The sequence below is a fragment of the Mesocricetus auratus genome, unplaced genomic scaffold (genome assembly GCF_017639785.1).
Source record: "Mesocricetus auratus isolate SY011 unplaced genomic scaffold, BCM_Maur_2.0 Super-Scaffold_100018, whole genome shotgun sequence".
In the NCBI taxonomy this organism is placed as follows: domain Eukaryota; kingdom Metazoa; phylum Chordata; class Mammalia; order Rodentia; family Cricetidae; genus Mesocricetus; species Mesocricetus auratus.
Window position 1 is genome coordinate 16469331 of NW_024429199.1, and position 12441 is coordinate 16481771.

At 45.9% G+C, this 12441-nt stretch overlaps 1 protein-coding gene across 1 annotated transcript in view; it reads left to right on the forward strand.

Moving 5' to 3' along the window:
* The first annotated feature begins 6050 nt into the window (after positions 1-6050).
* Rnf217 (ring finger protein 217) overlaps positions 6051-12441 on the forward strand; it is a 123400-nt gene continuing 117009 nt past the window's right edge. The window contains exon 1 of the mRNA XM_021223938.2: positions 6051-6884. Within this exon, the coding sequence (XP_021079597.1) occupies positions 6066-6884 (819 nt within the window). The 5' untranslated portion in view covers positions 6051-6065. The remainder of the gene's footprint in view (positions 6885-12441) is intronic.

Consider the following 12441-nt stretch of genomic DNA (forward strand, 5'->3'; position numbering starts at 1 on the left):
TGACTCTGCCTCCTGAGGGCTGGGATTAAAGGCGTGCGCCACCACCGCCCGGCTGGATTTTCCTTAAGGGATTTAGGTGGCAAAAGAAGACAAAGCTGTTTGTCTTTGTCTTAAGCTCTCAATGCCCCTTTTCTTCACGATTCTAAATTCTCTTCCTCTACAGAGAAATAGCAGAATAGCAAGTAGGCCCCAGGGTCCATTGTGTGGCTGGCAAGTGGACTGGAAAGACAGTCCACTTCTTCAGCCACTATAGGAAACAAAGCTTAGTTAAACAATTCGTTTCTTTGTGCCTCTTTCAATAGTGAAGGGATTTTTCTGTGGACAGACAAGTCCAATATTTTATATATAAGTGTTTAGCAACATTCCTCCACTACAGTTCCGAAGAGTTTCATTTTAGCTTTTATATGCACAACTAAAGTGATTTAGTTTCTAAGTTATCACATGATTTTTTTATCTAATCAGCCAATTTTAGGTTTTAAATAATCTAATATCTGGCTAAATTTTTTCAAGGGAGCTTCAAAGAAGCCATATTTAAAGGCCAGGATAAGAAAAGTGGTAACAAAAAACTTTTAGTAACAACAAAAAGCCACTGACAGTCATAAAGTTCCAAATCAGTCATTGCATTCTGAATCTGAGTTCAGACATTAAAGGCCGAGCCTTAAGGGAGCTGTTCAGTTCAGGTTAGGACACGCTGAAAATTGAAAGAGGTACAGGAAGACATGAATGACACTTTTGTTGTAATAACAGCCACATAAAATTTCTACAGATGGTCAGAGCTGGGACAATATTACCCTCATGAAATGTCTAAGGAACTCCTGTTATATAGTAGCTATATTTTCAATCAATCTTTAAAATAAGAAGAAACTCCACCTGTACAATTATTGCTAGCATTTCATGAATTTGCGAGAAACTGAGGGAAAAAAAAACCCTACTATTATAGCATTAACTTTTCTTTGGGCTGCCAGCTCAAAAACAATGACACAGAAACTTATTATTAATTATGAAAGCTTGGTCCTTAGCTTAGGCTTGTTCAACAAGCTTTTATAATTTAAATTAACCTATTTATACTAATCTACATTCTGCCTTGTGGTGTTACCTCATCTCCATATTGGCCATCCTGCTTCCTCTGAGTCTGGCTGGCAACTCTGCCTTTCTTCAGCTCAGAGTTTTCTCTGTTCCTGGAAGTCCCACCTAACCTCTTCCTGCCTAGCTTTTGGCCATTCAACTCTTTAATACAATCACAACAATTATACTAGTCACAGAAACACAACTTTACACAGTGTACAAATATCTGAAAACATTTCCCCCTTTTGTCTAAATAAGGAAAAGGTTTAATTCTAACATAGTAAAACTGTATACAATAAGAACAATTATCAAGTAAGGATCACAATCACAATGTCCAGTCCATTTGCATTTGGCAAATTTGGAGAAAATACTCTATTATCTGTCTTATCTTGATGAATCGAAAGTTTTATACCTAAACCATTTTTTATGATAACTTGTATTACCATGCTAAAAATATCTTTTTAGACCTTAAAATATCTTAAGTAAATAACTAAAGTAGTTTTTTCAACCTTATAAACTTTACATCTTTTATGTATTTTTTTTCTGAATTTGCTAACAAGAAAAACTGTATAACAATCTAGTCTTCAATCCCCATCAAAGATCTAAGAAGGATAAAATATTACTTGAGTAAACAGGAAGTTCAAAGCAAATAACTTTCAAAACTATATAAATGAAAAAACAGCTGGCCTTCTGGACAGTCACCCAAGTTTCCTCTGCAACAGTGAGGCATTTCTGTAAAGCAGGGATTTTGAAGGACTGTCCTACCTTGTCTTGGTAAAGTTGACAGTTGCCTTCCTCAGTGTCCTGCTTGTCCACTTTGGACAGCACACTGTTATCAGTAGAGACGAGGGCAGTTTTTTACCCAGTGACAAACTTTGTCACAGTGAAAGAAACTCCACATTGAGGTTCTTCAATGCCCATCATCCTTTCATTCATGCTGCCAGAAGCAGACATGCCTCACTGTCATGAAAACCTTACGCTATTAAAACATCTTAAATGCCATATTCTGTAGGTCTGGGAAGTGTTTGAAGATCATCTGTCTATCTGAAATATATCTGTTTGACCTTAAAAACATACCTAACGTGGTCACAATTTTGACTGTTAGATAACTGACTACTAACCTATATTTCTTAATTATCCTAAATAGTTTGTAATAATAATTTTAAGGAACAGGAATTTACATTACATCATTAAATGAGCTGCATAGGTACTATATCTCAAATAAGAATAGAAACATATATACAGTATAACAAAAATAACCTTAAATTTGTATCAAAATACAAAAATCCATACTAATGCAAAACTCTGAGATTAGTAGTTGCTTTTTAGTTTGTCCTATCCTTTATCCTGTCCTTTCTATATCCCTCCCTTTTATTTTCAGAAAGAGATATTTGAATCTAATTCCCTTTGCTTAGCCTTGTCCCTGAGCATGACCAACAACAATTTGTAACCACCCCTGCCCTAAATGACATAATCCATTGAACAACCAAAAACTATCAACTCCAAATCTTGGGAATCTGGTATCATGTTCTCTAGATACTGTTGCTGTTGTCTGGGGATGGCAGCATCTCCAGGGGACCCTGGGAAATTTGAGATAATGGTCAAGAACGGGGAGAGCTTGCTGTGTCATTGGTTTTCTGTGTAATGGAAAAGTGCTGGACTTATCTGAAGTCCTGGCTGAAGTAGTGTGTGAGGCTGAACTATCTCAGCTAACAGCCTTGAAGTTGTTCTGGATGCAGAATTTTGAGGAAACTACAACACAGGCATTCTGAGAGGCTGGCCATCTGGACTACTCGTCCTCATTTGTGTCTGGTCCTTTTTTTTCTAAAAATACATGAACTTTTAAAGGTAACATATGTATTTGTACTTACACAAGTATGGAATGTGCAATATGCACACATTAGCTAAAGATGATTTTTTTTTTGCTTGTTTTATGTCTGAGCAGGTAAAAGGCATCTGTAAACTTTATAAGTCTGTTTGGACTATATAACCAAGTTATAATATAAATCTCTATCCATGCCATATGAAAGGATGGCATATAGTAATAAGTCATGAGGACACTGTAGCCAACAAGATTTATCATGTCTTATCCAGTCTCTGAGCTGTTCCCTTGTAGAGGGGTTTGCATATACAACACCTGTCTTGTAGTTTTTCTTCATGTCTATAGCCAAGATTTTCAGGTCTCCCTCGATACTATCTGATCTTCATTAATTTTGAAGAGATCCGTAGCTTTTTGTTTCCTGTGGAAGCAAAGTCATAACCTTACCCCCAATGCAACATATTTCCTGACTTCCATTCTGAAGTTGAGACATTTTAAGTGTGTGTGTGTGTGTGTGTGTGTGTGTGTGTGTGTATTGGTTTAATTTAGCAGTTTCCATGAATCAATGTCTCTCGGCAGCTATTGGTTTTTGTTCATTAGAATAAAAAAAATTCAGAGTCAACAAAGCACCATACAGGTTCCAGATACCCTGTGAATTTTCTACCTTTTCAAGGTTTTTCCTTTTATATTACTTTACTTTCTCTTTAAATACTTTACTACTTTTTTTTTTTTTTTTTTTTTTTTTTTTTTGGTTTTTTGAGACAGGGTTTCTCTGTAGCTTTGGAGGCTGTCCTGGAACTAGCTCTTGTAGACTAGGCTGGCCTCGAACTCAGAGATCCGCCTGCCTCTGCCTCCCGAGTGCTGGGATTAAAGGCGTGCGCCACCAACGCCCGGCTACTTTACTACTTTTAAACTATTTATTTTTAAATAACTGTCTATTTTTCTTTTCTTCCTTTAGCATCTAAAAACATTTTTAAGCATAGCATATCTGTTCAGAGGTTTTCTTAGTCTGGACCTGACTTTCTGCAAGTCTTCAGTGTTTTTCTTACCACATGAGCCAAAACCAGTGTGAGTGTGGCTCTGCTAACACATGTTGCTTGCTGGAAGCTGGTTGGTGAGCAAGTCTCATGCCTGTGGGCCCCAGAATGGAGCTGCATCTATCTGCTCCAGCCCTGGGAAGTTTTTGGGCGTACACTGCAGCAGGCATTTCTACCTAGTCTCCCATCAGAGTAGTGCTGGCTGCTCATAGCAGGGCCACTTAAAGGAGTTGTGCCCTGAGACCATGGTTGCCAGGAAGCCACCATCTACTCGGAGTTCAGAACTCTTTTTTTCAGGCCCTGTGTGGATTTACTTGCTGCATGTTGGGCACCAAATGTAGCAAACTTTCATAGTGGACTATCTTTGGATACCCAGCTCCCAAACAATGATATGGAGACTTATCATTAATTATTAAAGCTTGGCCATTAGCTTAGGCCTTTCCCCAACCAGCTCTTATAGATTAAATTAACCCATTTCTATCAATCTGCATTGTGCCACGTGGCATTACCTCATCTCATCCTGCCCATCCTGCTTCCTCTGTGGCTGTCTGGCAACTCTGCCTTTCTTCTTCCCAGAGTTCTTCCAGGGACACGTGGAAGTCCTACCTAACCTCAACCTGCCAGAGAGTACCTGAGTTGCCGTTACACCTGATGGACATCTATGGCCTTTGGTTCCACTGGTTCCTCGTACTGAGTTCTTGTCACCTTGTAGCATTTGCATCTGCCTTGGAAAATATTTTGGAATAAGTCAATAACAACTTCAAGAAAAAAGTCTACACACTTCACAGTTTCTTCTTTTGACATGAATGTGTAAATTGAATTCCCTCCCAAGCTAAAAGAAAAAGGGTTGGTTTCCCCAAAATGTTTTCATTGGCTTTAGAAAATTAAAACACATCAATGTTTGGGTGACTAATACTTCCTGTAAAATAAAGATAGAGCAACACATAATTAAGTTCTGGCTCAAATATAATTGTTGTCTTGGAAACAGTTTTGGATATGAATATAGTTATGTTAATCTCCCTGATTCCTAACAATGATCCAGTTGATTAATTAGGCCAGGCTACTCATTTAAAAGGGTTAAGAAACAAACGAACAGAAAACCCCACAAAAAGAATTTCCGGAGAGAACACTGAGGGAAGCAAAAAAAGGATAAATCTTGGGTTAGTTGTTTGTTAGTGATTCTAAGTATTCTCGTTGGAGGTGTAGGCGATAACTGCCTTTTTGGATTATTTGTGGATTTCAAAGATCCTGTCGCACTAGGCAGGAAACAGGGGACGAGGCAGAATACCCAACAGTGGGAAGGATCCCCGCCACTGCTTCTTGGGTGCAACATCCCAGTGTTTTCTCGGTCCAGAGCCCAGTTTGCCAGCAGTTTTGTAGGAAGTTCCACTTAAAGCACAGCCCTTAGGGGCGCCTGCAGGCGCTAAAGGGGTTGGCTGGGGCCAAGTGTGAACTCCAGGCGTGAGAGCGCATCTCAGTTTAGCCCTCACTCGCTCCGCCGTGCGTGCGAGTGTGTGCGCGGGTGCCCGTGTGTGTGTGTGTGTGTGTATGTGTGTGTGTGCGTGTGGGGAGGTGTGCGCCAAAGGGGTGGGGTGAGGGGGAGGGAGCAGGGCCCTAGGTGAAGCACGAGGAGAGGGGGGTCGCCCGCTCCCGCCTCTCCCTCGGGGGCACCAGCGGCTGCCTGCCGCTCGGTCACCTCTCGGTGACGCCACAGGCCCCGCGACCCCTCGGCTCGTCGGCCGCACTCCCCGCCGCGGGGACAGGGATGGCGCGGCAGTGACGGTCGCCTCCTCCCCCCGGGACTCCTCCGCCCTGCCCGGGGCTCGCGGACTCGCGGCACCGCCCCGACCTGCAGGCGCGGGCCGGGTCACCGCAGCCTGAGGCCCTCGGCGTCCCCGAGGCAGTGCCCTGCCGCGCTAGAGGACGACGACGACGACGAGGAGGAGGAGGAGCCGGCTGCCCGCGCGCTGCGGCCCGGGAGCACGGGCTCCCCGGAGGGAGCTTGGGGCGTCCCGGCCCCGGAGGAGGGACCCGGAAGCAGAAGCGCAGCCGCGAGTGGAGGCGAGCCGCTGCCCGCGCTGCCCGGCGCCGGCTGGGGGTCCCGGCGGCTGGATGGGCGGCGGCGGCGCGGGCCGCGGGCGGCGATGGGCGAGGAGCAGAGCACGGTGAGCGGCGGCGGCGGGCCCTGGGAGGCGCGGGTCCCTGCCGGGGGCTCAGCGGGCCAGCCCGAGTCCCCCAGGCCGCGAGGGGACCGCGCCGGGGCTCCCGGGCCGCGCGCCTCCGCCGCCGCCTCCTCCTCCTCGGAGGCGAGCAGTGGCGGCTGCGGAAGAGACCCGGGCTGCGTGGACGCGAGCGCCCAGGAACCTGCGAGCAATCGGGCCACGGCGGGGCCGCCCACGGGACTGCCACTCACCGGGCCCCTCGACCCCCAGAGTTTGGAACTGCAGCTGGAGCGCGAGGCCGAGGGAGCGGGGCCACGGGAGGCGACCCCCGGTCAGCAGCCCCCCGACGGGCTGCTCCTGGACGTGCTCGCCCAGCGACACCCGCCCCCCGCCAAGCCGCAAGTCTTCTGCTCCGTGTACTGCGTGGAGAGCGACCTGCCCGAGGCCCCCGCCGCCGAGTCATTGTCGCCGCCGGAGTCCCCACCTCGAGCACCGCCGGGGCCGATTCCCGCCAGCCCGCCTCCCTCCTTCCCCAGCTCTCCCTTGTCGCTCCCGGCTGACCCCCTCTCCCTCGACGGCGGCAGCATCGAGCTGGAGTTCTACCTGGCTCCGGAGCCCTTCTCCGTGCCTGGCCTATTAGGAGCTCCACCCTACTCTGGCCTGGGCGGGGTAGGGGACCCCTACGCGCCCCTCATGGTGCTGATGTGCCGGGTGTGCCTGGAAGACAAGCCCATCAAGCCCCTGCCCTGCTGCAAGAAGGCGGTGTGTGAGGAGTGCCTCAAAATCTACCTGAGCTCCCAGGTAACTTCCACTGCCCTCTGCCCACTCAGCCCATTCACCATGCCAAAGCACCAGGGTGGAGGTTCCGCTCTAAGCTCCCTAGCAAGAGAAGAGGTGACCGGGCCCGCTTCCCCAGGCCCTCTAGCAATTACTGCCGTCGTACTTGTTATTAAGTGTGTTTTTGCCCACACTGGTTTATTGGCTGGTTAACTCTGCCTTGAGCTTCAGGTTTTGGTTGGCAACTGCGGGAGGAATGAGGCGGATTGCCCTCTGATTATTTCTTCTGTGGCTTGCATGCAAGAGCTTGCTCTGAGGAGAGCAGAGAGACGGCCTCACTGGCCTGGCATCCCAGAAACTAACAGACAGTGAGCATAAAATAAATATTTGTGGTGCTGGTGAAGAGAAGGGTTGAGATAAGTATGTCAGGGCTGTGATTCCTGTATTTTAACCGAGTTCCCTCTATATATCGAAAGAAGTGTGAATTAAAAAAAATTAACTCTTGCCCACTTGTCAGCTTCTTACACTAAAGTTAAAGTCCTTTTCTCTGCTAAATTTTAAGCCAGCACAGTGCTTTTATTTCCTCAAGAGAGAAACAAAACAGAAAGAGCCCAACAAAGCCAACAGGGAGCAAGGAGAGGTTTCAACCCAACAGTCTGCCCGCGGAACTTTCCTCCCCTCCACCCTCCTTCGGAGAGCCTGTTGGTTTTTTTTTTTTTTTTCTTGGAAAGCTTGAGAAACATAGCAGCCCTCCTTCATGGTTTTTCAGTCTGTCGCGTTTCTGCCAGTGTTTTGCACAATCCTGAATGCCCTTTGATCCCATGTCTGATTGTCCTGGGCCTATTCATCTTTCAAAACCCTGTCTGTTCGGGTGCCAACTCTTCGGTGACGCTTTACCTCATCCTCCAGGCCCCTGCTCAGATGTTTTTAAAATTCGTCTTCAAATCTTTCCTGCCCTGAAATTGTTCCCTTCCTGCCTGCTTGTCTTGCTAGACTGTCTGGATGTCTGAATTGGGGAGTTTTCAGACGAGAGGTTGCACAGACTGGCTGAAGTGAATTTGACCCGGCTCTGAACAGTGTGGTTCCTGTAGGTTTTGTGGCCTCTCCATTGCTGGGGTCTAGTCTGGAAGTGTGTACCATGCCCAACTGAAAATGCAGGGAGAGAGACTTAGAAAGACTGGAATGTTACACAAACAGGAGCTTGGCCCAAATGACTGAGATTATTCAAACGCTCGGGAGAGACTGTGGTGTCTGTTTTTAGGATTTATCCGCTGATGGAGATTTAAGGCGGGAGGAGTGAGGCTGCTTGTTTGTGGTGGTTTCTATGACATCACCCTTGGTAGAGATAGTGCTGCTGTCGTGTGCAGAGCCTTGTGGTGGGACTCCGACACCCCCCAAATATGGGCCTTGCTCCAGAGACGTCATTGTGAGAGCAAATGTGTTCAAAAAATAGTACACAGTAGCATCTAATGAGAGGTAAACACGAATACCAAGTCACGCTTAGCTGTTTACAGTCAGGATCTTGCTGTGTAGCTTGGTCTGGCCATGAGCTGGCTAAGTACCCCAGATTGGCCTTGAATTTTTAATCCTAAAGCTCCTACTTCCTTAGTTCTGAGATTAACATCGTGGTCCTACTATGTCCAGTTCTATCCCTTACCTACTAAGTGCTGGATATAACCACCAGCTCAAGGTTGGGTACTCCTGGAGGGCTATACCGCCCAGCAGTTTGATTTCCTTCCACTGGGCCCTTGTGCCAAAGCAATTTTCTCTGCTTCTTGTCAGCAAAAGTTAGTTTTAGGAAGTTGGTGTTTTCAGTGGTAACGAGAAGAGGGGAGAAGGAACAAGTGGGGTGAGTAGTCCTGTTTTGCACAAACCAACAACTCCTTTGAGTGTCTGGATCGTGTCTGCCGCCTTTGTAACATCAGTGTGCCTGACCTCCCAAAGCAACTGGCAGGGCTTTCCACAGCAAGAAATCGGCATTATTTCAAATACCCACAGCGCCTGTGAAGTCCAGAATGCCAGGCATGCTTCCACTCGGGCCTTGTGCTCGTGCCCTGTGTCTAGCGGATTCCCCTACCTGTTCCTTTACTTGCGCCATCTGCCACCCCTACCTTTGGAGCCGTGTTAGCTTATCATCCTTTGTGGTCTTCACTGGGCGTCTTTGTATGTGTGCACATGTGTTCATGTATGTGCACGGGTTTGCAGGCCTGTGCACTTGCACGGAGCCCCGAGGAGGACATTGGGTGCTCTGTTCCATCACCGTCCTCCTTATTCCTTTGAGACTTACTGAACCTGAAGCTTGTTGTTTCACATCGGCTGTCTGGCTGAGTTCCCCTGTCTCTGCTCCTCAGTGTTGGGGTTAGAGGCATGGATATGCGCGTTTAGTTAAGGCATTTGAACTTGGGTCTCCGACTTGTGCAGCAGGTTCTTACCAGCTGAGCCACCTCCCCAGTCTCTGCGACCATCTTTTATTAGGTATACAGTGTCCTGCCTGGACCCCAGAAGAGGGCACCAGATCTCATTATAGATGGTTGTGAGCCACCATGTGGTTAGTGGGAATTGAACTCAGGGCCTCTGCAAGAGCAGCCAGTGTGCTCTTAACTTCTGAGCCATCTCTCCAGCCCCATCTGTGATCACCTTTTAAAAGTTGAGCCTTATCTACACACTCTGTGTGTCTCTTCCTGGGTTTTAGCTTTTCTACATAGCACTAATGCATTACTTTGTAGTCGAGTAGTTAATTTATGGGAAGAAAGGAGTTTCCATATGATTCTGTTAATTTCTGCCTATTTAACATATTCCAGATATTTGCTCAGTGGTTACTGAATTTGTAAAGAACCTGAGGTCACCTTAGAAAGCTTGGGTGTCCAATTTTGCTCTGAGCATTGATTTTTTTGGGAGGTGGGTTTCAAGACAGGGTGTCTCTGTATAACAGCCCTGTATGTCCTGGAACTAGTTTTGTAGACCAGGATAGCCTTGAACTCATGGAGCTCTGCCTGCCTCTACCTCTGCAGCCCTGGGATTAAAGGTGTGCTCCACCACCTCAGGGCTTACTCTGAGCATTTTTACATTTAAAACATGAAGACTTAAAGCAGATAACTGAAATAGGCTACATGTGTTATGTTATTAGATCTGAAAGAGTTTAAGCAAACTTTTAGCTTATGCAAATTTAGATCCTTTTCCATTTGGTAGAATACAAGATTGTGGTTGTAATATTTCTGATGTGATCCTAAATTGTAAAATCTGGCCATCTTTATATTCAGATGCCTCTGTTTCCCGGCCATCTGTACCTGAATCTTCTCATTGGTGAAATTTAATTTTAGACAGTGATCTGTGGCGAATCCACCAGTGTTCCAGTAAAGCCATGTCTGTGTGGTTGCTACCTTACTGAACAGGGCAAAAGCTGCTTGGGAGATTGAGGCAGACAGAGCATAAGTTCAAGACTTACTGGAATAACTTTGTGAGTTCAAAGCCAGCCCGGGCAACTTAGTGAGACCCTGTCTCCAGATTTTAAACAAAAGGTGTGTGTGTGTGTGTGTGTGTGTGAGTGTGTGAGTGCGTGAGTGTGTGTGAGTGTGTGTGAGTGAGTGTGTGTGAGTGTGTGTGAGTGAGTGTATGAGTGTGTGAGTGTGAGTGTGAGTGTGAGTGTGTGTGAGTGTGTGAATGTGTGAGTGTGTGAGTATGTGTGTGTAGGTACTGGAAGTATAACTCAGTGGTGAAGTGCTTACTTAGCTTCTGTGCTGCTTTAGGTTTGATCCACAATACCGAAAACAAACACAAACAACAACCATGACAGCAAAAATAGGCAGGGAGATGTTGCTTGCTTTCTCTTTCTCATATGATAAGATTTTTATTTTATTTTATTGAGACAGGGTTTCTTTGTGTAGCCTTGACTGTCTTGGAACTAGTTCTGTAGACCAGACTGGACTCAAACTCACAGAGATCCACCTCCCTCTGCCTCCTGAGTGCTGGGATTAAAGGCGTGCGCCACCACTGCTTGGCCTGATAAGATTTTTGACTTAAGCAAATGTGGCAAGCCTTGACTTCCAGACTGCTCCAAACCTTTGGGGGGAGGGGGCATATATTTAAAGACCTATTAGTGGCATTTTTACATTTGAGTTTGTGCCATCTGCTTGGTGCATTATTTAACATCATTTAAGAATGTAAAGCAAATCAGTATTAAGCATTTTACACAAACATTAAAAATGCATATTAATTGCGAGTTGGAATCATGCCTGGTTGAGTGAACTCTTCTGAGAGGAGTTGCTGTGTTCTTTGACAGAAGACAGGAATTTGGGAGGCAGAAGGACTTTCAGACTTGGAGCAGCGAAGAGTCTTTCAGGGACTGAAGATGTGGCCACGGGTGATGAGTAGGTATCAGCACTATTTCAGTGGAGGCCTCAGCAATTAGACAGTGACAGGATCTCTATGTCGTGATTGGGTAGGGGAATTCTTCTTGGGGGGATGACTTTATAGGGTAGTAGTTCCCATGTGCTTTCTGGTTACTATGGTGAAGAGTCAAGCTGTAGATGCACTGGGCACTGAACATTGTTAATCTGTGTATCTCCATATGGTCTTGGCTTACTGGAGAATGCCTGGATGTCCCTGTAGCTACATGGCATCTCCCTCTTGAATTAACTTTCTGAGTTCCTCTTCCCAGAATTTTCATAGTCTGGTAGCCCTGCCTATACTTCCTGCCTGGCTATATCCTATTTGTCTATTGGCTAAAACAGCTTTATTCATCAACCAATAAGAGAAACATGTTTACAGCATACAGAAGGACACAGAGGGGAAGTTACCTGACTTTATTGCTGAGGTATATGTATGTTTCGTACATACATTTTTAGAAATGCATTTCCCAGTGACTTGCATTGCTTGCATATAGTTCGGATGCCTGCAATGCCTCCCATACCCTAGGTTCTCTTAAATGTCTCCTCAGCATGTTTGGCCTTTGTCACATTCTTCGAAGAAGAAAGATGAGTTGTTGCCATCTTTGCTTTGCAGAAGCCACCCACAAATGCCTTTCCTTCGTGATTTTGATTTAGATAGAAAACTGTGCTGTAAATATGAAATACTAACATTTAGTGCTATGGATAACACAAAGGGAGAATTGAGCCGGCTAACGGACTAGCTAAGGGCAGCAGCTGCTGTGGCTCTTAGCACACTGTTCAGAAGTGCAGGAGATGGGCAGATGCGTGTGACTTGGAATGTGTACACCTGCCCAATGGGTATTAATAGCAGCAAGCAACACATTTCTTCTACACGTTGTGAGGAGAGCAGCTGCTACATGGTAGTATCCTAAAATGACTGTTACTATAGTCACCCTAGAACCAGTGACCTAGCGGCCAGAAGGAAAATATTCCCTTAGTAAATCTAAGTCACCCAATCTTCATGGGTAAAGAAGTGTAGCTGAAATTCTTTTCCTTTAAGTCTTAATGCAGATGGACCTTTTTAATCTTATTGAGCAAAGCTTGAGTTCTCAGCATTTTAGTAAGGGTTTGGGATGGACAACGGAGACAGACCACTGGCACTGGTTTCTTAGAATTACCCTATTTGCTAGCTTGTGTTTTGTTTTGTTTTTGCG